The sequence below is a fragment of the Miniopterus natalensis genome, chromosome 1, assembly GCF_054644295.1.
Source record: "Miniopterus natalensis isolate mMinNat1 chromosome 1, mMinNat1.hap1, whole genome shotgun sequence".
NCBI lineage: Eukaryota > Metazoa > Chordata > Mammalia > Chiroptera > Miniopteridae > Miniopterus > Miniopterus natalensis.
The window spans coordinates 8,231,876-8,257,610 of NC_142081.1; the positions used below are offsets into that span (position 1 = coordinate 8,231,876).

Here is a 25,735-nt window from a genome sequence, read left to right on the forward strand (position 1 = left end):
AGGCGCTTACAGTTCATTCCACCTACACCATACCACCACTCCACCTCTGTATGGCAATTTCCTATTCATCATTTACATCTCAATTTGTACAGAAAATTCCTCCTCTAAGATGGTTTTTAGGACCCCTCCCCCACCAAAATATAAACCAAAAAAACTGGGTCAGCTGACACTCTTACATAATTCCAGAGCACCCTGTCCTTAATCTCTCCCTAACCTAACACTCTATAATGTAATTTTCTATGTACTTATCTATAATTTTGCTAACCCATAAGTAATTTAAGAGCAGGGACTATATCGAACATGAAATAAATACTGTTAACTCAGATTTTATATTCTATTAGTTGAGCAAGAAACAGACTGTACCGTTTGCTTCTTTTATTTAACAAATACAGCTGAGGTGAAATATTTTCTGCATATAACACTGTCTTATTAACCTAATGGGGGAAAGGTACTCCACATCATTCTAGGTAAAGACTACCCTTTAAAACTTTTTGAAAAGTTTAATAGGTTATTGTAGCAAACCTCCTAAAATTCTTTACAAACCACCTTGCCATATTAAGCAGCGCTAAACACAGAGAGCACCCTGGAGTCACCCACGATGGGCTTTCGTGACTACACCGCGCTGCAAGGCAGGGAAGCCACCCTCAGTGGCTTCGGGTTCTTAAGCTTAATAATGTATCTGTCTCATCCTTTTACTACGGTCAGTCCTTGTTGGGTTTTGTCACAGAGCAAGACACCAGAGATACATACATACAGTTTAGGTATGCAGATGCTATTCTGTTACTGGATGATCACAAAACTTGCAAAACTATCAGAAATAAGAATAAAATAGATCCTATGTGAGAGCATGGCATAAAAACCTCTGAACACTGATTCTAAAACATCTGTTTGTGATTCTCAGGGGTCTTTCTACATAGATATGGTTGCCAGATTAACAACTTCCTAGTAACAAAAAAGTGTAACTCTAATAATGTTTCCCAAACTCAATAAAGCACAAAATAACTACCCATTTTAACTTACCTGAGTCATTAAGATACTAATGACTCTTAGGTATTCTCCCTCAGCCACTAGCTAAAAACACGTGTAATTCCCTCTCTTACCCTTACCTGCCTATTTTATATATGCTGGTACTATGGCATAATAACCCCACCGACTATGTAAAATGAGAACGCTTAACGCTAATTTTCAAGAATTCTTTGAAAGATTGTTGAAACTTCTAGAGGTTTTTGGTATGCTTACTAAAATCATTGGTGTATCTTTAATTTTAAAGAAATGTCATTACTGTAAGACAGTTATTATTACCATTAGTGTACCAAGATTCTTTAAGCCAAGTTTCTTTAGGACTGGGTGTAGTCCAGGCCTCATTGGGAACCTGATGTTTAATCAAAGAATTAAAAGAAGTGAGAGAGTGAGCCAGGTAAATATCTGGGGAAGACAGTTTTGGGGCTGAGAGGACAGCCAGTGTAATGGCCCTGAAATAGAACTACGTAGAGAATATCCAAGAAATGGAAAGAGGCCACTGTGGCCGAGTAGAAGAAATGCTCTAGAGCCTATGGATCTAATAAAATAAACATCCCTGACCAATTCCATTTTTTTTAAGAGTCACATTCCTTTTTTTAAAAGATGAGCTAAGAAAATGAAGCAGCATTTGAAGCAGCAGTGTTTTGGTAATACTGCAGAAGACTGTGTTTTAGGATGAGGTGGATTATCGGCTTGCCACTTTTGCAAGTTATCGTTCTTAGAAACGGTGCCTCCAAGGAAACACAAGGAATGGCACGAGGCATGTGCTGTGACAACTTCACCATCAAGTGGTGTCCATGGATGTGGGTTTCACTCGTAACTGGGCTTTTTGTTTTGGTTCCTGAGGGCACACATGGCCACCGTATTGCTGATATTGGTTAAAATATATAATCAGCTGTAGGCCCTAAATGCTAATACAGTCAACTCTTAATTATTCTAAGCCTCTTTGCTTTACTTTACCCCTTTGTGTTTGTCCCTCCTTTGGACTATATCACAGCTCACTAAAGTATAAAGCAGGGGGTAAAAGAAAGCAAAAGGAGTTCACATTAGTGACTTTTGCTGATAGAGGTAAACTAAAACGATATCTGGAATATCTTGACATGAATTAACCATTGCCTCTTATTTCCAAACATGGTCAAGAACTGACTGAAGAAACAGATGGGGAAACATTTATGGAGCCAATAGAACCACATCTGAATCCAGCAGATGCAACTAGGCAGGAGGGACTCAGAGTGATTGGGAAGCAATTCTAATGTCACTCCCTGGCGTTATAAGATTAAGGATTTATGCACAGTCGGTGCCAAGCACCTAACAAGGAAGGTGCACAAACCTGAACGTAAGGCCAACAGGAAGGAGAGACAAGAGCTCACCTGGATCTTTCTGCTCTCCCAGTTTGTCAAGCACGTTGAAGGAGATGTCAAGGTACTCCCTCTGGATGGCACTGACGGCGATCTTCCTCTGCTTCCTCTGCCTGGGCACAATCTGGATCTTAAATTCAGATTCCTCGGCTCCCTCCTCTTCGACCTTCCTCTCGGGATTCTGTTCTGTATCCGAGTCAGCACTGGTGTCGGGCTTCTCGCTTTCCATAGGACTCTCCCCATCTTCAGGGACTTTGAGGAGGACATTTTTGACCCCTGAAGCTGGCATCAGCCCACCTGGCGTCTCTTCGTCGACGCCGGGCTCGAGGTTATCGTCCAGTGACATCTCGGGGAGAGCAAAGGACTTCTGAAGGAGGTCTCGTTTTTGCTTAAGCGTGAGCGGGCTGCCGCTGGAGAACTCGAGCAGCTCCCCGGGCTTTGACAGTTCCTCAGAGTCCGTGGGGTCGTCCAGGGCTATGAGGCTGGAGTCCTTGTCACCTGCTGACCGATGATTTCCTGAGTCCTTGGAAGAAGGGTCTTTGGAACAGTCCTCCACGCTTACTTGCACGAGGGGAGTTGTGCTCAGGCTGAGGGCGGAGGGGCGGCTGGGGAGGGAGGTTGAGGAGGCCGCGTGTTTCCCGGGGGCACCATCACTTCCCTGGTCCATGGTGTCCTCTTCGTCACTCTCCACTATCCGGAGAGGGGGGAGAGGCTCGAAGACCAGGGAGTCGCTGTCAGATGTTGAGAGCATGGACTGTTTCTCGGGCCCGGATGCCGAGTCTGAGGACAAATCGATCAGATCTAAGTCCTCTCTAGGGGCAGGCTGCGTGGGGGACGCGGCCTTGACCTCCAGCGTCTCCATGCAGTTCAGCCGCACCTCGGGAATGACGGGCCGCCGCGCCTCCTGCGGGCCGTCGGGGTTCCCGGGAGCCCGGGCGCCAGAGTTCTGTCTGGGACGTCCGTGGTCCTGCAGTCTCTGCGCGGGAGGCTTTTCTAGGTCACAGCGGTCTATGCAGGACTTCCTGCGGTGCTCGTCTAATGTAAACAACAGGGAGTCTGCGTTCCCTATATCAAGAGATTTTTGTTTTAAAGAGCGCAGCTTTTTTTTCTGAATGCTCTCTTCTCTCACACAGTGGAGAATGCTGTCTTGTAACGCGCCCGTTTCTCTATATTCAGCCAGCTCTATTTCACCTGATTAAAACAGAAAAAGCTAGTACTATTTTACTGGGAGATTTCACCGTTGTTTTTTTCCCCCCTCATACCTGGGCATACAATTGGCATAAATCATCATCACAATCCCAGCTCCACCAGAAGGCAAAACTGACTTTCTGGCCAAGTTTTTGTAAGGTTCGTTCTAATTTCAAAAACCAGGAACCTTTGGAATGAAAGAACCCACAATGGCAGTTTAAGATCATATTTCTGAAATCAGGCTTCAGGATAACTCCTCAGCTCTGTTCATTTGTACACAGGAGAGGGGATCGCTTTTGGCTGAGGCAGGTCTAGAGAACTGTATTCAAATTGTGTGGAAGAGAAGCAAACATTTTGCAACAAATCAAACCAAGCGATGGCCCTGTAGGACAGTCATGACACTAATGAGGTACCTGTCGATCCACGTATATATATAAATGTGTATATATATACTGCTTATGCATACATATATATAAAATCAACGGCATTAAAATGTGTAGTAACATAATAAAATTAAGATTTTACCCCAAACAAACGGTAGAGTACAACATTTCTGCATAAAATGACTAAGAGGAAAAAATTCATACTTCTCTGTACATTCATCTCAACCGGCTGATATTTCACCATTTTGCTGCCGCCTATCCTTTTCAATCTTGCAAAAAAAGTTTGAGACTCTTTATTGCAGGGTCCAGTAGGTGTATCATGAATATCAGATTCATCAAAAACACTATCTTCTTCTAATTGGGGAGAGAAAGTCAAAATTACACTTAAGAGGTTATTCTCTCTGAGGCTGTGTCTACACAAGCATTTCAATGACAGCATTACACGGAGGCAAGTCTGGGGTGCTTTCTACGCCAGCCCAAGTCTAGCCACAGCTTGGCATTTCATCCAGGCATCAAATCACCCATATGTTGGACAGAGCAACCGGTTACACAAGGTTGCCCCTCATTTTCCATGTGACAATTGGCAGCATTTTCAAGAGAGGCATCTCAGTATCCCAAGAGAGCCTTCACGCGGAAGCTTTTCCAATGTACTTAAAACCAGGTAATACATACTCGTCAGGAATCTGCTTGACATCCCTGCTTTGGGTGAATTTTCAGGCGAACTTGGCCAAAGAAAATTTGACAAAATGAGTGGATCTCACTCTTTCCAAAAACACGTGCCTTCCTGGGGTTTGAGAACTGGCATAGACACAGCCTAACAGTACATGCACCTTATACTTTGTGAATGCAAAATACTGTACTCTACATTTGGTAATGAAACACACAACACACAGAAACAGCTCAGAAAGGCCACTGGTCATCTCAAAAGCTCCACAAATGGTTATGGACTGAAAGAGTAAACAAAGGAAAAAGAAAACAGAAAGTAACATTTCCCCCTAGTTCCGAGTCTTCTCTGAGGAGTTTGCCACGTGTAACTCTCGTGAACCCCTGAAAGGATCTTCGATCCATCAGCCTACGGCTTGCTAAACAACCTGGCCGCTGGAGGGTCCGTTAAGCTTGTTCCTATGCCCTCCTCTACCCCATTTGACTACTCCTAAATCAAAGATAAACACAAAAACATATTAATGAGGAAAGTTCCCTTAATCTCAGATGTTCTTTTTTCACGCTTTGGACAGTCCAAAGCCATGTACAAAGCAGCAGGAGAAAAGGCTACGAAAATGCACTTAATACCACGATAAATGGAATTAGCCTACTACTCGAGTTGACTATCACTGAAATCATAGCATCTGGCTTATATTAACATCTACCCCTAGGACAAAATGAGGCTCAGGTTCAATTATGATTATTTAAGGTTTCTTGAGTATAGGGGGGTACAAATATAGAGTTATGTTTTGATCCTGTCCTAATTCAGCAAGAGTCTACAGTAAGTGAAATTTGAAGCAGCAGATGTTGGATAAACTAAGAATACTAATCTTTTTTGTCAAGTAAAAAATAAATGTTAACAATCAAAATGGATACAAAACTCTCAGTGAACTTCCACACTGATGAGAAAGCCTATTAAATTCCTGTGTTTCTGGGGAGATACAACACAGTGATGTTTTATTTTTTATTTCCTTTATAAAAATATACTCCTTTTAAAAATACATTTTTTGAGGAAATAGTTATACCATTTCCATTACATAACTGTGAAATAATTCTCAAATATACTGAATAAAAGAGAAGAAAGACTTCAAGGTGGCACCTCCCCTTCAGAAAGGTTCATCTGGGGTTGGCCCAAAGACTGAGCCCACATAGTGTAACTGAATCTACCCAATTTCCCGGAAACTAGGACCTAAACTGGTAGACAAGATAGTCTTCAGAAAGGATCTGATTGGTACCAGAACTAAAAACTTAGTACTCAGAGCTCCATCTATAGCCAACTGAGATTCCTAGACCTTGCAGCAATAAACCAATAATGGAAAGCTGGCTTCAATCCATCCTATTGAGATATTTCCAGAGCAGTCAACCAAATGAGACTCTATTAACACCACTATACAACAACCCAAAGGGTCATGGGACACTTGGCTTTCTCCCAGGATTGGATTAGATAATGTCACCTTTTACAAGTCTAGTCACCCCAGGACATGCACTAAAGATATACACCTCGGTTCTTCAGCTCTCACCTAAAAACTTTCAGGCTATAATTTTACCCTAAAGTTTTATTCTATGGCCTCCTTTGTGGAAAAGCTATCAATATAAAAAGTCAGTATTGGAAATAATGTAAACCTATGCAACAAAAGTATTTCATTCCAGTTGCCTTGAATCAATTTTTATTAAATAAGACAGCCAGAAAAAAAGCACTTCAGCAAATTTAGACTCCATTCAAATCTGTGAGCACAAAGTTCAGGAGTAAACGAGAGACTGACAAGATTACATGGCTCCACTAAGTGCTGACCAAGATTTACCTCACAGCCCAAAGCAAGGTGTTTCCATCAAGTGGGAAAAGGCTCACAAAGGCTCCTTAACCAAACAGCAGACAATTTTTACCAAACTCTACTTCTTATGAAATGGACTTCAGAAGCATACTAATTCTTTCTCTTGAATGCTCATTTTAAAAATTAAGGCAGCGACATTCATGGGAAAGTTGGAAAATTAATGAAGCAGTAAGTGCTTTTTTTTTTTTTTTTACTCCAGAATGATACCTGGGGGCACCCTTCTATCTCCTAAGAGAAACACCGTCCAGAAATGTCTTACCTATTCAAGCTAAGTTTAGGATAGAATTGAGATATGTGAAGTACCTTTTTCCTTCTCGCTGTATCTGCTTATGTTACTGTTGTCACTGTACAAAGGTCCTGCCGTGGCATGGGGCTTGCAGCTATGATACTGTGCATTGAGTGTATTGACTGTTATGTGAATCAGATGCAGCAGGACCTTGCTGATGTCACAGTCTCGATATGGATACTGCGCAATAAAATGAAGGGAGAAATATATAAATGATTATTTTGAAGGCTAAGTTTCCCACTTGATCTTGCTAGATAGCTTTCTCAGTTTTTCTCTGGGATAAAAAGAAAAATACAGAAAAGCAAACATAAATTCCTATCATGACCTTGTTCCCTGCCTCTTGTATTGAACCAGGGGCAGCAAGCACGCCAGTTCATAGCAACAACTCCTTTCAAGAAAATTATCTGGCATAAACATTTGGTGCATGAATACAATTTTAAAGATTTTCCTTGCTTTCTGGCATAAGAATTCATATATAGATAAAATAGGAGACTCTGGTCATAAATAGAGGTTGCTGGTCAATGTTCTACAATTCATCTTTTTTTGTTGTTTTAAACATTTTCAAGAGAAGCCACTGGCATGGCCTCCATCTCTATTTTCATTCCAATAGCTCTACTTCTCAGTACTAATTGTACATGACAATTCTTCTTCTGAAGGTCAAATTATTGTCCTACAAAATTCTCAGCGCAGGTCTCTTAAGTGTTCTCCTCACTAAGAGAGTCATTTCACCCCAAAAGGAGCAAGGGCAGCAGCTCACCTTGTAAAGAATGACAAGCAAGGCCTTCAGCCACATCTGCCGGATGTGCGGCTTGAGGGACCACAGGGAGCAGCGGGGCGGCTGCTGGAAATAGTGCCGAAGCTGAGGGCAAGAGCAGTATTTGAGCACCTGAACCACCAGGGGGAGAAGGTGTTTTCCCAGGTTAATGTTATAGTCCATAACCTGAAAAGGAGAAGAATTAGTAACTGAAGGAAAACTATAGAAAACACTTATAAGCCAAAAGGAAAAATATGAACCATTGAGACACAGGCAGAATATTTAACAGGCATCTCACAAAATATGAATAGTAATGGCCAGTACACAAAAAGGGGGAAAAGTCCAACCTCACAAGAAAAAAAGCTTCAATATTAAAGTAGTTTAATCTACTTAATTATCTAATATCTATTCATCTATTTGATTATCTATTAAAATAAAATTTTATCCATTAAAATGTTATATTAAACTATTAACTAGAATAAAACTTAGAATCAATCAAAACACCTAGCATTGGAAATCATGTGGAGAAATGGGCATTCTCAGACACCACTGGCAATAGTATTACTCAACAGAACCTTCCAGGAGAGCAATTTAGCAACACGTATTCAGAAATAAGCACACAGCCTCTAATACAACAATTACGTATATACTAAGGAAATGATCAGACAAGTGTTCCAAGATGAATGCATAAAGGCAGTCAGCAGTGTAGCCACCCCAAACTGAAGACAATCTACATATCCAACAATATGGGATTAGTTAATAAAAGATTGTTTTTATGACAGCAGACTGCTATGTAGCCATTAAATAGGATATAATATAGACTTATTTACATTATATGAACTTCATAATATATTTTAAATTTAAAAAGGATACACATACATCAATATGTATAACATTATTTAAAATGTGCATGCATATACATACATACATATATATACACATGTATGTATGTATATATATGATATATGCATAACTGTGTGTGTGTGTGTGTGTAAATTTGGAGCCAGTGATATACACCAAAATGTTAGTTGTTGCGGGTTTTTTTGAGATTTATATTTTAAATTATTGGTTATATTTCTAAAATGAATATGCATAACCTGTATTTAGAAAGGGAGAAGTGAGGAAGGGAAGGAAAGAGGAAAGGAGGGGAAAAGGGAGAGAGGGTTTGGTGTCTGAAATGGTGTATTCTCTCTTCATCACAGACAGCTGAGTGTTAGTGGTGATCCATCTAGTTATCAGCATCAGCAAGAGACAACTACATATGTATGGCTCCCACTTTGCTTATCTGTGTTCATTATTTTACAATCTATGTGAGCTAATTGATAGCAGCTACCATCATTGAGTTCCTATCAGGAGACAGGCACTGAGCAAGGTGCTTTGCAATATGTTGTCTCTAATCTTTCAAAAAAAGTCTGTTGCCAATGAGCAAACAAGCAGAGGATGTCTAAGGCCATAACAGTAACAGTGGCAGAGCTGAAATTAATATCCATTATATTATACCCTTTGCAGACTGTGCAGCTCTTCTGGAGAGTCAGATTTGTAGCACTGGTCAAATTAGGCACACAATATACCCCACAATCCCTTAATTCTGCCCTTGGATCATATCTCAAAGGATCCCACATTAGTGAGGCGCATGTGCAAGGATGTCCACGGCCAAGCCGTTTGGGGCAGTAAGGAGCTGGCAGTGATCTAAGTGTCCGTCGCTGGGGGCATGACAGCGCAGCATGGTAGGTGTACACCATGGCACACGATACGGCAGGTAGAAGTAGCGGACAAACGTGGAAGAGCTGACGATGACAACGTGACATGAAGCAAGTTGTGTGATTAATCCAACTCTCCACTTGAAGCCAAAAAGAAAAAGGATTTTAAAAAAGAAAGAAGTCCGGTGACTGTCAGAGGGAAAGGGGTGGGGAGAGGTAGGAGAGGGGAAAGGGGGGATAAATGGTGGCAGAAGGAGACTTGACTTTGGGTGGTGAACACGCAATACAATACACAGATGATGAGTTACAGAACTGTATACCTGAAACCTGTATAATTTTAGTAACCAATGTCACCCCAGTACATCCAATTAAAATTCAAAAAAACACCCACAAACAAAAATCCCACCCTGCCTATGTTCAGTGGGCAGAGCTTAGGGTTAAGGAGTGATGAAAAAGTTCTGGAGATGGATAGTAGTGACGGTTACACAACTGTGTACATGTAATGACGCAGAACTGTACACTTAAAACGGTAAATTTATATTGCGTGTATTTTATCCCCCCAAATAAAGCCCCAACTCCCTTTATGACGTCAGGTTGCTGAGCCTTCTCGTCTTTATAGTCCCCTCCACATACCCTGGCTCATAAAGTCACTTGCACAAACCTTTACACTCAACCCATGCTGGCTACACGGAATTTCACTACTTGCTTCTACTGAAAGCCTAATGGTATGACTTCTGAAAGCTGTTACTACACTTACTTGGGCAATTCCTGCAATAAACGCATTAAAGCAAGTTGACAGGCGCATTTTTTGAGGCGCAATCATGAAGCAACCTTCCTGTTGGTCATAGCCGAGTAAGACATACAGGTGCCGCTTGACTGTGTTGAAGGCCTTCGCGCTGCTGATATCCGACTCGGCGCTGCTCTCGTCCTTGGCCATGAACTTCATGAGCACTGTGATCAGCTGGTGAACTGTCTGGTGATCGATCCCAGCATCTTCTGGGAGCAGGTCCTTGATGGTGTTGTCATTCTCAGGGGATTGTTGTCCTGTCAGTACAAGATAGGCCATCAATGGGTGACTCCTCCACATGTAATTTTACACTAAAACCTCACTTAATGATAAAGCACCATTCTTCTGCCACTAAGTATTTAAAGGTTCTTTTCTGGAAAAGCTTACAGGCACAATATGGCCTGCTAAGCAAAGCATTACTTGGTTTTCCTTCCACAACTAAGTAATTGGGGAGTGATAAGGAAATAGAAATAAAAACGGGGCATTACAAAACTAATTTCTCTTCGAATAGCAAGACAAACGCCTAAACACACTTTTCATTTAGTGCATTTTAAAATCACTTGGCAAAGTTTTATCCTCAGTGATAAAGAGAGGTTTCCCTTCCAGCTTTGTAAAATAAAGCATGTAAGAATAACCAAAAATAATAATAATATTCTAAAACCCACTGAGCACAAAAACATCCACTGGGTTAATTTTGTTTAAATTATTATCTCAATTCAGTTATGTTCATAAATCAGCTGGTGAAAAAGTTTTCTTTTTCAAATCCTGAGATATTAGCAGTGTGCAGTCTCTCAATGATACAGCAAAAATCATAAGTAGCAAATTATAAGCCCTGCTGAATGTAATGAGAAATACACGGGGAGGGAGGGTCACAGACAGAAAGAAAGAAGCATGAACTTTTTTTAAAAAGGAAAAAGAAAAAAGAAACGCCACGTGAAGGTGAGCTGAAAGTTCACATGGAAAGAAAAAAAATACCTTTGCCCTTGACGCATTCTTAACCTAACAAATAACTGTATCTGGGCAGCTCCCTGACATTGACTTTCTCTGTTATTTTTCAAAGTCAGGAATTGCAGCCTGGCCCCCTTGCTTTTCTGCCTCGTCTGACCCTGTTTGGCCTAGGGCTTCTGGGGGAGCGAGAGTAAGATCTGCTCCTCTGGATTCTGTTCAGGGCCTGCTCTTGCCCTTCCCCTGACCAGCTGCGTCGGAATGTCTAAGCTGGAAACCGTTTTTGCCTGGCGGGTTAGGTGAGCACCCTGGCATTCCCACCTCTCACCCTGCAAGGAGAACTTCTGCTAAATGAGGACAAGCTTTGGTTACAAACCATGATAAACCAAAGCTTGCCTGCATTTATTGAATGATGGTATAAAGCACATAACAAAGAGTTAGGTGGTAATTTATACCCATTAACAACCAATTCGGCAAAATCTCAGTCTTCCAGCACACAGCCAAGAGAAACAAGATACACGAAACGTTTATTGGGACTGTGGAAACCAGCTGCCTCAAGCCCAGTGACTTTTCTCTTTAGCAGTGGCATGAGGTAATGTCAAGTTCGAACTGACTAGGTTAGAACTACAAGTAAGGCAACAAGCTAGGTTGTCTAGTTTTCCCCAGATGATCAGGAGAATGCTGGTCTGTTCAAAAGTGATACACTGAGAAGGGACAGTTTACAATGTGAGAAGAGGCAGGGAAATCAACTAAGTCAAAGAGCTTCTAACATAGGGGAAAGCATCTGACAAACTTCAATAAGACCCTAGGATATTAACATTTTCTGTCTCATAGAGCCTGTGCAAAAAATACGTGTAATGTACTTTAGAGAAGTTTTTACCAAAAATTATTCAAATAAAACCTAAGAATTTGTTTATGATGGTATTTCACATGAAAAGTGAGCAATAAATTGTTAATATTATCATTATTTCTTAGCCATGCATCAGCCATCATTTTAAAAAATCACCCTGTTTCACCAAGAGCCCAAAAATGTGAAGCATCGCTGTATGTTATAATTAAATTAAATGTTTGAAATAGAAGATTAAACCAAAAGCAGTATCTATGTAAATCCTCAGAAAGCCCAAATAGAAAAAGGTTAGAAAATGATCTTTTCAACACTGAAAAATATTTAATCTTGATTTTTTTCTCCAGAGTATTACTTTACAACTAGAAGGTTATTGCTTTGGGCAAGCTTGGGCCAAGAATGTGACAAGTGTGAAAATCTAGGTTCCCTGCAGGTTTCAGTGTTATTGCAGCAGCAAGTCATGGCTGTTACAGTATAGCTTCATCCCTCGATTCATTTTAGCTCTGGGGGCAAAATTTCAGACAGCACGAATCACTCAATCCTGCTCAGCCACCTCCAAGTCCAGAGTGGCTGGGCTTCGAAGTCCCAATGTTAAAAGTGGAACTAAGGAGGGTTGGAGGAGTTGCACTTTGTTTTAGAGCCCTGAGAATCTAGAGACTCAATACAGAAGAAAGGAAACTCCAGGCCAGGCCCAGCTAGGACATCGGCTATTTCATTCTATCCCAGCTTAGGTCTAGAAAATAAACCATCAGACTTCACCTTTAAATATGTCAAAATTCTTATCGCTGCAAGAAAACATTTATTTTAAAAGTATATAACCTTAACTTTTCCCCTCAAATTACATTTTCCTAATGACTAAGTATCATTTCACAAATGCCCTATCCTCATATTAGATTCGTCTTCAGTGCCCTTCGGTGCTTTAGCTTTAAGCTTGTTGCTCTACTCTGGTTTCTCCAAATAGCCAGGAATGAATGCTCTTTAAGAAACCATTACATTTACTAAAAAAAGGACTAGTTAATGGGATCTATTGCATAAAATAGAGAAGATCTCTTTTCATTCCAATAATTATGCCTCCAGTTGTGGGTTTTGCAAGTTTGTGCTTTGTGTGTCATCTTTCTTTACTATACTGTAGGCTTGTGACTGGTACACTCATCATTAAGAAAAGCTACCTTAATCAAATCTGTAAGAAAAATAAGCTTAGAAAAGTTGAAGTTTTTTTAATTGATAAAGACAATAGTCAGTTATCTATAAAGGTACAAAACTTCCATTTTAAAACTAAACGCCTACAATATTTTCCCTAAGGTGTGACAATTAAAACACTTGAATTCTAGTCTATGAAATTCCTGCATCTGTTTTAACTACAGAGATTTAATGAGTTAAGAGATTTGATTTTATCCATTTCTGTAAAGAAAAAGGTAAGTCCTACCATAACTTTAACATGGACTGGGCCCGTTGTAATCTGTCCACAGAGTAGCACAACTGACTGAAACTCCAAAGCATAATACAATTTTATTTATTCAGACAATTTGGAACCAGGCAGGATCAGGATCTGCTTCTCCAGACTTATATCCTGTCTCTCCATCCACCCCAAATGCTCAGTATCCTCACAAGCTGGGCTACTCACAGATCTCAGGACATTGCCAGCATTTCCCACCTTTATGTCTTGGTGCTCCCCTCACCATATAGAGTGGTCCTCCACCCCCACCCCAATTTAACCCTATGGATCTAGTCCCCAGGAGCCATTCTTATTACATGTGCCCACCCTCTTCTCAGCAACTGGATGTGATCCCTAAACTCTGTAAATCTCCAAAGACAAGAAAGGAGGGCAGATGGGAGGGAGAAAAGGAAGAACGGACAGAAGTCCTTTAGCACTTCCTAACTCTCGTGTGACAAGGAACTTCTCTGCAAGGCACAACTTTTCATTCATTCACTTGCCTTATTTCCCCTATAAGAAAAAAGGCTCCTTGAAGGCAAGTGCTATGTTTTATCCGATTTTAAATCCTTCAGAGAACATGGGGCTTATTATTCGTAAATGTCTAAGTATACTGAATTCAAATAAATATTTCAGATCTTGTCTTCTCTAGAGGAGACAAGTGGATGAAGTCCCCAAACAGCCAGGAAGTGGCCAGGGAAATAGGGAGCATCCCTCTGTGGAAGTCAACTCACAGAAGCCACTGTCAAACCAACAAGTGATAAGCAGAGGAAGAAAGGGCCCCTTCCGTGAGCTTACTCTGCATTTGGTTGAGAGAAGCCAAAGATCAAGCACTGTAAACGAGGTGCATTATTTCGGAAGTTCCTCATTGGTCTCCCTAGCTCATTAACTCAACTTACAGCTCTGTCTACAGCAGCTCTGTTGTGTGTGCACACAGCCAACAGAGGGGCTGTAAAGCTGGGGCTGGTGACTGACTGTATCCTCACGTGCTCCCCATTTCTGCCTGGGCCTCTTCCTACCCCACAGTCTGTCTCCATGCATTTACATCCCACCACCGGACCAGGCGCAGCGTTTCAGACCTTCCCTGGTGCCCCCAGCTCTCCTCACATTGCATTTGACGTGAGCCGTCCTGTAGTACTAACACTTCCACTCTGGGGGAATTTACTTATGTTCATACTTTATCTCTCTTACTTCACTATAAGCAAGCTGAGAATATAAAAATATCTAACGAATCTTTGCATTTTTTGTATTTACTAGTACAGCAGGTGCCCAATAAATGTTTGTTCCATAGAAACTGTCATTTCCCAAAACTATCATTTCAAACAAGAGCATTCCTACAAAAGGTCAACTGTACTCTTTGATTTATTGGGTCATAATGATCAATAGGTATTTTGAAGTTAGTGAATATTTGAATTGTAAACCATCTTTCTAGAAAGAGAGAGTCCAAGGAGAAGCAATTTGGAAGTCTAGGCCGGGACACTAAGAGGGAGGCAGGAAAGGTCAATACAGGTTTTACCAATGCTACCTAGCATTGGGCACCTTCTCTTATTGATACAAATTCAGACCAAGAGATCTCAGGATTTCTCTATAGGCTGGAATAGAGCACCCATATCTCTTTAGGGATTAGGATAGCTCTAGACAAACCCATGGGTTCCAACCAGAAAGGTCCTTTGGTCTGGATGCTCACTGTAGCAGACCTGAATGCCCAGGTAAGCTCCATAACTAGACCAGTGTGCTCATGTCCCAAAGGGCAGGAGTACCCAAAACCAATTCCTCAAGAGGCGGCTGTAGCGGGAAGGAAGCAAATCAAGTCTCCTGGACTCAGGATCTGTTCTATCCCTAACTAGTTACTTATATCTGATCTTCAGCAAGTCATCCAAACAGAATTTCTTAATTCCTCAGCACCTCAGTGTTCCTGTCCATATGCAAAATGAAAAAATAATAATACTTTACATATATCCATAGTTGCTGTAAAATCAAAATCAGATGATTTGCATAAAAACACTCTATTAGACAGAAGTTCTATACATATATGAAGTATTATTATTTACCTGCTACTGCGTGGCTAGTCATTACCAGAGATGAGGGACAAGATATAACTGAGCTCCCTGTGATCACATGGAACGGATACTGTTTGTTCGGTAAAATGCCATAACTGCTGCATTAGCTCAACTAATATTCAAGAGATGTTCTGAGTCATCAAAGACAAAGAATTCCTAGTTCTCACAGCATCAGTGAAAATACACTTTACATCCAATTATAATTATACCAATTTCAGATGAGCGGGTCAAAGTGTGTATTTCCATCAGCTGGGATTAAATAAAGGCGTGGAACTCTTACTAGCAATTATCACACATGCCTTGCAAGAGAGATCAAGATATCTGGGCTTGAGACCCAGATCCGTTTGCTACCAACAAACCTGTGACACTTGCTCTTTTCTGGGAACCTAAGTTTCCTCTTCTGTAAAATAAGAATATTAGCCTATTTCTAATGTTTCAGCTACAGCATTCTATGAATTTTATATACATGCAAAATGCCTTTGATTTGACTTATAACTGTCACAGAGGAATGCAGCTCTTCACTAGCCTTGCAGAGTACACCCTCTATACAAGTGTATTTCTGTTGCAAAATTTGCTGTGCATGCTAAGATCAGAGAGCCATAAATTGTAAATCCAGTGCCAAAAAGTTCAGCCTTAAACAACAATTAAAGTTAAGTCTTGCGGCATAATTAAAGGGCATTTGCTTTACTTCAGGCCTAATCAATAAGAGGTCTTGCACGGAGGAGCTCATTACCTGCACAGAACAAAAGTATATTCAAGTAGCAAGGTCTTCAATTTCCATTTAATTACTATCTTAAACCATCCTGCAGTCTTCTGGCTGTCCTGGCATGTCTTTGCCTCCAAATTAAAACATTCAGTGTCCAGTAAATAATAATGAAAAACTAGTTTAAAAGTGTCTTATAAGCAATTTATAAGTTTTCAAATCTAAGCAAGTTTTGCTTATGGTAGTCTCATGTAAATTATCTGTATATTTAATATGAACAATGCTGTTATTTGCCCCCTTTCCATCTGGTCACTTTTGATGGGACAATTAGATGCCTGAAGGCTTTTCTTAACATCAAGAAATGTATGCATACATTTTCCCAAAGAGATATGAGAGGTTGGATTGTTATAATGGGTGATAATAATTACAAACTAGCTTTTCAATGAAGCCTTAAGACAGAAAAGATGGGGTCAAATATAGTTTGTGAAATTGCAGAAGACCAATTTCAAAAAGACCTAACTGCAGGGGAACTGGATGCATTTCACATTTGCAATGAGCTCAGGATCAGAAGTTCTTATTTTTATTCTTTCTTTCACCTCAGTTGAGACACAAGTGATGCACAAAATAAGGCAGAGAGACTCTGCCAAGTGTTTGCCATCCCTTTTTTCTCATCGATTTTGTAAGAGAAAATACACTCCAGCCAACATCTGCCATCTGCAGTCATAACCTTGGGGCTCTCGCTCCTGTCCTCCTGTTCCCCCTAATTGCCTCTTTCTAACACAGAACACACAGTCTTCAAAGTCTCCCTACTTGAAATTTTCCTTCTGAGACCATTCTGAAAAGTTTATCTTAAAACTATTCTTAGAAAATAAAAACTGAAAAACCAAATCTTCTCTAACATGACATATAGGTAGCAGTTACCAAGTATGTTTCTGACAAATAAGCAGGTATCCAGAACTTTCACAGTTTTCCCAGCGAGTTATGGCACTATTTGTGTGAATAACATTTAGTCTGTACTAGTCTTGCCTGTGTCCCCTTAACCCTTGGGATAATTCATGATAAACTGTAACCTATCATGAACATCAAGTGATAGTTACACTGTACCAAGCTGAATATGACCCCATGGTCCTCCAAACAATGGAAACCCTCCTTTCTCTGAGAGACAGAAATGCATGTAGAGTTGCAAAGAATCAAGGATGGCCAAGGGGATGAGCGAATGATAGTGGTTCAAATGTATAACCTGCTGAAATGCAAATGAAATGTATGTTTTTCCTATAGCAGATATATATGAACATAATATTTCTATGTGTAAATACACATACAAATATAAGTACTAGGTATAGTTCTGGTCATATTGGCTCTCTGGGGAAAAGTGCATACTGGGGTAACAGGATGCTTCTTACTGGACCAAAAGTTAACAGCATCAAATATTAAAAGAAAAAGAATTGCCATGTCAGGGCCCCAAATGCTTGAGCATCTGGGGTGAAGACCCTTTGAGTTTGCAACTCCTAACTCTATCACTCTGGTCCAGAGACACCTCACTCTTTACCTTGTCCACCTGTGAGAGACAGTTGCACACAGCCCTTCAAGTCAGAAGTACCCACCTGGCATCTGTTCGGGTGTCCCACCGAGAGCTGGAGCAGACTGCTCATGCCTGGTCAACCTCACAGCTTAAAAATCAACAACAACTCTATTTAAATAAGCATTAAAAACAAGTTGAGCCTAGAAAATATAGTCAGTGCTAACTGCATTGGATAGTAGGGGCAAATTTAGTTTTCCTATTTGTAATTAACATCACATAAAAGATGTTTACATCACAAAAATTTTGTGGTTTATTTGAATCTCAAGAACATTGTTCAATGTTACTTTAATTCTTAATCTTCAAAATTGTCATGTGAATCAATTAATAAGAAGTAACAATAAATAAACTTTATATCCCAAACTGATCAGTTAGAGTCTAAAAGAGCTGGGAAGTTCTTACAGAAATTGTCATTTATTTGATCTAGGTTTTGGTTTTTAGGATCTGACTCAGTTTCACCTGGGGCCTCACGTTACCACCACATATTCTTAAATGGGCATCTGTTATTATCTTTGCTCTCTGGACACCTGGATTACTGATTGCTTAAAGGGCTTTTATTGATTCTTCCAAAGTTCAAAATACTACATTCCCTTAGCTTGTCGAAAAATTGAGGAAAATGCAATAAATAAAATCAAATCATATTTATGGTTAAAAATGATCATGTTACTAATAAATGCCAATGAAAAAGCAAACTTTTCAGCTTCTAACAGGATAAGAAATATGTTTTATGGTGTTATTTTATTAACTTCACAGCAGTTAAAAATAAAAAATTAGATCATTTAATAAATTTTACAGGTTAGCAATATATTTTAATATATCCATTCACTAATATGATGATTTAATTAGTTATGAATTTTTAACTATTTCCCATTCATGAGCCATTGCTAATCATTAGAGTTCATCTAGTGATTTGGTGATTTAAGGAAAAGTTTGTTCTCTTTAAAAGTACAATATAAAGACCTTTAGAAAAGAAGTATAGACGGTCTTTTTTTAAAGTTGGTAATGAAGTTTTTAAAGTTGAGCAGAAATCCAGCCTCTCCACCTGATTTCTCCTTTCAAAAGCAGCCATTATTTCTGGTTTGTCTGGAGGCTGGTTTGGCTGCTGCCTCTATCATGCATTAAATGAAAATGTCAGAGTCTTGTCAAAGTCTTATCCGGGAAGCTCTCAGGTTACCAGGCTGGTGCAAACCTTCACATTTGAGGACTTGGGAGCAAATGCTTCTACTTTCAAGCCAAGCATCAATGGATTTGCTGCCTGCCACATTTCAAAACAATCTACTGAACAATCTACTTCTGGATCAAGGCTTTGCTTCACCCCAAAACTAGAAAAAGCCACCAGGGCACTAACACCCCTGCGGTGACCCTCTAGGGAATCCAAAGGCCAAACCTGATGACCGAGCTGTTTGCTAAATACGCTACTCTCTGAACATTCAACAAGACAAGTCAGCCTCAGGAAAACATTCAACAGACTTCAAGGAAGGATGAAAGAAGATACTCAACGAATTTTGGAGGTTAGGGTCTCAGGGAGGGAGAGCGCCCTCTTGGACTCCGAGGGCCCCTTCACGCTGTCCCTCAGGGACCGCACGCTCTTCTGGCGGTTCCTCGCAAAGCGAGCCCTCTTGATCTTCCACAGTGCGGCGTCACTGAGGTTGGCGACATTGGTCCTTACAGCGGTGATAGCTTTGCAAAAGGAATTAGAGGTTGTCATTTTCCTTAACTGGCTATGTTATGCAACTAGCTTGAAACCATCCATCTGTGCGTATTTTTCAGTATTAAAAACCATCCTTCATGGATACATGGATGATCTACCTTTCTCTCTTGATGCTATTAAGTCTTAACATTAAAAATCATGACTATTGCCTATCATGACTATTGTCTAAATAAGATTAAATTATCTAACTTTGTCATTGCTGGGTAACTAGTTGAGTGACCAAAGTCTTTTCCCCATCTAGTTAGAGTTGTAGGTAACTGATTAAAAAGCATGCAAGGTGCAAATATATCTCACAAACATTACAAACATGATGACTGAATATCTAAGGGACAGACAGTCATGAATGATTCTCACAAGTCCTCAAAGAAATGAGAAGAATTATGATTTCAGAATGCCAGAAAATAGTTCATCTGTAGATTACTACAGTAGATATTCAACACACATTTGATGAACTAAGTACACGAAGTGAAGGCATCCTCCATGATGGGAGATTAAACTACGCGCAGAGCGTCTTCTGCTTAGCTAGCTGGAAGCACAAGCATAGGAACTGCCACTCTTTAAATCAAGTTCTTCATTTTGCTTACTTGTAGGAAAGGGAAATTCTTTGTTACAATCCAAATGCAGCTGAGCTTCCAAAGAAAGTGTCTCGAATCTGTTGACGAAGAACTCCCAGCTCAAAGCAGGAATATCTTGCTTAAGAAAATGCAAAAGTAAAAGCTTGCTCAATATTGTGGGCCGATCTTTAACCACAGTATCAAACTGGAAGTCAAGACAAAGACACAGACCCTGGGGAAAAGGAGGGGAAAAAGAAAAGTCAGATGTAAACATCTAAGCTGCTTCAAATCAAATACACTAAGCAGTCAGTGAAACAAGGCAAACTCCTCAGTCTATATTTATAACGCAGAAGGAGCAAACTGAGATCTTTTTTATTGGAAATTTTAGTAGAAAAATACAAAAGAAGTTTCTCCTAATTGTAGAATATCTCTTGAATTTTGACTCAAAAATCTGAACTAAATGTATGTTATTAATTTTTTTATCCAAATACCCTCAAACCAATGTTTCTTAATGTCTGTAGTTTCAATAAGAGAAGCATACTTCCAAAGCTACATTTCAGAATACACAAGAAGGTGGTCTTTAAATTCCCTTTCAATGTTAAATTCTAATATTTAGAGTTAAAATTTCTAAAAGAAATTTAGATTTTAGAATTCTTTTAGTGATTCTAAAAGAAAATAATACCTTCTTGGAACGTGAGTTAAACACAGAGTCTTAAAAACTCAAACAAGGAATGGGTTGAGCATCTATTTCTCTAGTATATGAGTCTACCATTCCCTTTTTTAAAAAAAACTAATTCACCCAACCAAACTATTAATTCATTCAACTCCCATCTAATGAGTGCCTCCTATATTCCAGGCCCTGAGCAGGGGTAAGACATACAACCACCTAGTTTTATTAAGACCAACAGAGGACTATCTAGAAAACCGCTGGGAGTTTTTACAAGGGAGGGTGTGCATCCATAGGCAGCATAACCCTAGAATATTTCAGATCCTAAACCATCTGCCCTTCCTTCTTAGTCTTTTTTACAGGAAAAACCCTTATAATGATTGGGAGGCAGTGTACACGTGCACATGCACACACACACACACACATAGTTAAGAACATGACTTTATTGTGAGTCAGACCTGAGTTTGCTCTACCACTTACTAGCCCTGTGACTCTGAAACTACTTAATCTTTCTAACCCTTAGCTTCTCTATCTGTAAAATGGGAACACACTAAATGTTATTGTGGGGATTAAATGAGGTAATACATGATGGGATACTTTCAATACACCGCCCTGGAAACACAATAGCTATTTGATAAATGTTAGCTCTTGCCATTATTATTAGTTTTAATAATAACTTAATAATAAATCAGGCAGCAATGTGGAAAAACAGAAGATCAGGACTTTGGAGGTTCTAGTCTTAGTTCTCCCATGAATTCATTCTGTGTCCTCAGATAAGTGACACTATCTCTGAGACTTGGTCTCTTCAACTATAAAATACAGGTGCCAAATAAGATAAATGTACAACTCTCTCCAGGTCTCATATTTCATGTTACTTTGGCTTTAATTTGTAGATTTCATTTTGGTAGCATATTTACCATCTCATGGTTTGCTTTGATTTATATTATAATTCATCTGATTTCTCTTAGCATCTAGCCTCTAATAAAAGGCCTTTCAGCCCAGAAGCCAGCGAAATGGTATAAATAAACAAGCTTAATTTAATAATCTGCCACAAAAAACAAGTTATACAATAATTACATCTGTCAGAAGTGATTCAGCACATGGACAAAGACTAAAAAGAAAATACCAACAAATAAAAACGAGAGGTCTGTTAATACAATGTGATTCTGGGATGCTTTTCCCAACTTAACAATTTCCACTGTTATCATCATCATCATCAGTAGTACGTGTGTTTATGTGACAAATAACTCAGTGATTTAGTGGAGCGGAGCAGGGTACCATCTGCAGAGCAGATAACACACACTGAGGGACATCACCTGCAGCGCCGGCCTCTTTATGGTGTCAAGCAGGAGGCCAGCCCTGGTGGCCACTGCGGGGTTGACGTCCTCCACAGCCGTCAGAAAGCAGCAGAAGGCATGTGCAAGCGAGTACTTTAGCAGGTGGTTTTTGGTCACTGAGTGAATATCCAGAAATCTACAAATTACAGCCACTTTTTCCACTGCAATGTAAAAGACACAACAAAAAGAAATTACATTTATTTAGATAGTCTGAGCACTAAACCCACAGAGATAAGGGTAACTCTGGGCTCCCCATACACTGATTTTAAATACCAAAAGTAAAGTCTAATGCCTCCTTTTCAAGTGCTCTGTTTTATCTCTGCAGCAGAGACCATTTCTACTCAGTGCAGTATTTTTCTGTCAGGCAGCTTTGATTTAGTTCTGGGTTGTCTTTTTTTCCTTTTTTTAATGGTCTTTCTCTTTGTTTAACTTCTAGCAGTATTTCAAACTATTCAAAAATGTCTCCATGCTCTTTTCTTTGTCCACTCTGTAGAAGTTCCCCAGACAACACAGGAAGATGGGAAGTGCCTACCAGTCCTGGCTCTAGATTCTGGACCCTCGACTCCACACTCAGTGTGTCACGATGTGAAATGACAACCAGTCTTCCTGGTGCTATAGAGAGTATTTCTTCAATGAAATAGATGCACCCTTGCTTGATAGATTTTAAATTATTCCGCAAATCTATGTTAAATGATTCCAGCCACTCTTAAAACATAGCTTGATAAAAAGTCATAGTAGATAATGAAGCAATATAGTTTCATGCAAATAAAGACGTTTCAGTACTTTGCTTAAGCTGGTCCAGCAGCCCAGAATATTTTTTCTATTCTTCTCTGGTAATGGACATTCTACCACCCTTGAAAGAATCCGCTGTTAGAATTCTACATGTTCTGTGAAGTCCACTCTGACCTCCTAGAGTGGTCTTTCCATCCCATGAACTCCTGCCGAAATACTATTCATTTAGACATGGCATTTGTGTGTTCACACATAGCTGTATGACACATCTTTTGTGATCTTGAATTACATTTACACCTTTATAGTTTCTTAACCTCTTACATGTTCGTATTTGGTCTCATCAATTAAATTGAGAACTTCTGAGAACAGGAGTCTGCTCTTATACTCTTTTTATTGTTCCCATATATATTATATTTATTCAATAAGTCTATTATTTATTCAATAAGTTCACATATTTTAAATATATATATAACTAAGAAATGATGCTAGGTATTTGTTGGGGAGATGCAAGTAAATGGAAAAATGAACTGTTAGGGACTGAATTGTGTCCCCCCCACCCCCCCAAAAAATTTACACGTTGAAGCCCTTACCCACAATGTGATGGCATCTGGAGCTGGGACCTTGGGAAGTCATTAGGTTTAGATGAGATCATGAGAGAGGCCCCCATGATGGGATCTGTGCCCTTATAAAAAGCAGAAGGAAAACCAAAGCCCCCTCCCTCTGCCATGTGAGGACAGAGCAAGAAGGTGACCATCTATAGGCCAGGAAGAGTGCCCTCACCAAGGTACTAAATTGGCTGGCACCTTGATCTTGGACTCCCAGCCTCCGGCACTGTAAGAAAAAAAATTGCTGTTGTTTAAGCCACCCAGTCTATGGTATTCTCTTATGGCAGCCCAAGCAGACTAATATGTGAATTATTCACAGGTCTTGACTTCAAAGTCAAGTCGACTAAAAGAGGTAAGACAAGTACAACTATAACCAAAATGTAATATGAAAAGCTGTAAATATTGCTAATGATGTATAAATAAAATGCTATGGGAGATCATGGAATAAAGAAACTATTTTCCACCAAGGGAAGCGAGAAAGTGGAACTCAGTGGGGGCATTTGAAGGCGGTTCAAGTGGAGGGGGCATTTGAATGGGCCCTAGAAGAAAAGAAAATTTCAGATTGAGAACAGGGAAAGGCCAGGACGTGGGTGAGGGGAAGCAGGGAGCAATGGGGAAGGTGCAGCGGCATGTGAAGCATGTGAAGAAAGAAGAGCGGGAAATGAGTCTGCAACAAACCATGGGAGGCTTTGAACATCCATTTGAAGAGTCTGAACTTTATTCTCTAGCCACTGAAAACCAATTAAAATTTTTTGAGTAGAAAAGCAACATAACCAGAGATGTGATTCAGAAGATTAATCTGGCAACAATCTAATCCTTCCATTGGAATGAAATATTTATCTGCTTTATTTGTAGTTAATGCCTATAAAATGTTGTCAATATCATGTTGTTTTTTGCTAGAAATTTTTGCTCTGATCTAATTCCTAACAGCATCATGTACTACCATATAAATACACCAGCCCCTGGAATTCATAGGGCATTAAAAAGCAAGAACTCTTTGAGGTGGCCAAAGATTAGGAAACTGAACTCTAAACAATAATAGTTAGCTCCCCTGATGGAACTTCCATTTCTTTGCCCAATTTTTGAGACACTAACATATAGAGAACCATTCTGATAAGGCACACTACGGTAGGCCAACCCTGCTCGCTGCCCCTTGAGAACAGAAGTACTAGCAGAATGCAGTGGCAGTGAAGCCAGCATATGTGAGGCTAAGAGAACACATCCATTTTCCTTCCATACTAGGTTCCTCTGAGAAGTTTCATTCTAAGTACTAGGATATTATATCCATCACTGTCCAATACTTGGCCCCTGATGCTTCAATGGCAAGGGTGTAACAGCAGAGCTTCTCAAATTCCACTCAATTACCTGGAGAACATGTTAAAAATGTTGATTCCTGGCCTTACTTTCTGAGATTCTCATTCAGTAGGTCTAGGATGAGGCCCAATATAGTCAAACCTCGGTACTCAAACATCTCCCATCTCAAACAATTCAGTTCTTGACCAAGTTGTTCAAGGGAAAAAAATGTCTTGGTTGTCAAACAAAATTGTGGTTCTCTTGACAACTGTTTCATGCTGATACCTCAGCATGACAAAAAGTGTCTCTCAGGTGACAAAGGAGAGTATGTGCAAGTATGAGTCAGTTTACCACTAAACCTTGCGTTGTTAACATCTCAGGAAATTGTGCTGTGAATATTTTCATGTTTTTTTGCTTTTGTTGTTGGCAAAATGAATGATTAGCACACTTTTAAAACTTAAAGAGGTCATCAAGAGTGCTGATGTTGCTAAGGGTGTGAAATGCTCATGAAACTCATCACAGGCAAATGAAGAGGTAGAAATATTGTTGATTTGGATGAACGAAAAGCAGTTCATTTCAGAGGCAATGATATGTGAAAAAGCGAAGATGCTGCATACTGATCTCCTGAAAGACACCCCTGGAATGAGTGCTGAAAGTGATTTGTTTAAGGCTAGTAGGAGGTGGCTTGATAATTTAAAAAAAGAAGTGCTTGTTTATAGATTAAACAGTACATTAGACATGTATTGTATATAAGAAAGGTTAAAACAGAAAATTATTTGAGGGTTTGGAATTGATTACTTCAATTTACATTATTTCTAATGGGGGTAAAATATGATTCGGTTTTCGAACAAATTGCTTCTCAAACAGCCTCTGGAACAAATTAAGTTCAAGAACCAATATTCCACTGTAACATTGTAATCAGTGTTTTTAACTAACATTCCCAGTTATTCTGATGCAAATAACCCATTAGGTTGACTACATGATTGATCATTCAAGCCAGGGCCCATTTGAAAATAAACAAGGGGAAAATTAGTAAATACATCTAGTTGACAGGCATAAACTGGGACTATCCTAGGCAAACTAGACTGGGTCACCCTACCTAAGGACCATTCTGCAAAATACTATTATCAAGGAAGCTCAGCTAAGTAGAAACAACAAAGAATATCAGAAAGCAGGAAAACGCCCTTTAAAAAGAAAGGAGGAAAACGGAGGGCCAGAAAGAGCTCTCATAACTGGACATCTGGTTTGCGATGTGATCCAGAG

At 39.8% G+C, this 25,735-nt stretch overlaps 1 protein-coding gene across 3 annotated transcripts in view; it reads right to left on the reverse strand.

Moving 5' to 3' along the window:
• Nucleotides 1–25,735, reverse strand: part of UNC79 (unc-79 subunit of NALCN channel complex) — a 161,654-nt gene that overhangs the window by 60,883 nt on the left and 75,036 nt on the right. The window contains exons 24-32 of one of the 3 annotated variants that reach the window (XM_087813828.1): nucleotides 21,822–22,003; nucleotides 19,869–20,070; nucleotides 19,074–19,253; nucleotides 17,599–17,664; nucleotides 9,981–10,267; nucleotides 7,527–7,709; nucleotides 6,787–6,949; nucleotides 4,154–4,303; nucleotides 2,391–3,569 (exon numbers count right to left, since the gene is read on the reverse strand). In XM_087813828.1, coding sequence (XP_087669954.1) covers nucleotides 2,391–3,569; nucleotides 4,154–4,303; nucleotides 6,787–6,949; nucleotides 7,527–7,709; nucleotides 9,981–10,267; nucleotides 17,599–17,664; nucleotides 19,074–19,253; nucleotides 19,869–20,070; nucleotides 21,822–22,003 — 2,592 coding nt within the window. The remainder of the gene's footprint in view (nucleotides 1–2,390; nucleotides 3,570–4,153; nucleotides 4,304–6,786; nucleotides 6,950–7,526; nucleotides 7,710–9,980; nucleotides 10,268–17,598; nucleotides 17,665–19,073; nucleotides 19,254–19,868; nucleotides 20,071–21,821; nucleotides 22,004–25,735) is intronic. The other 2 variants (XM_087813833.1, XM_087813832.1) reach the window with 2 other exon arrangements.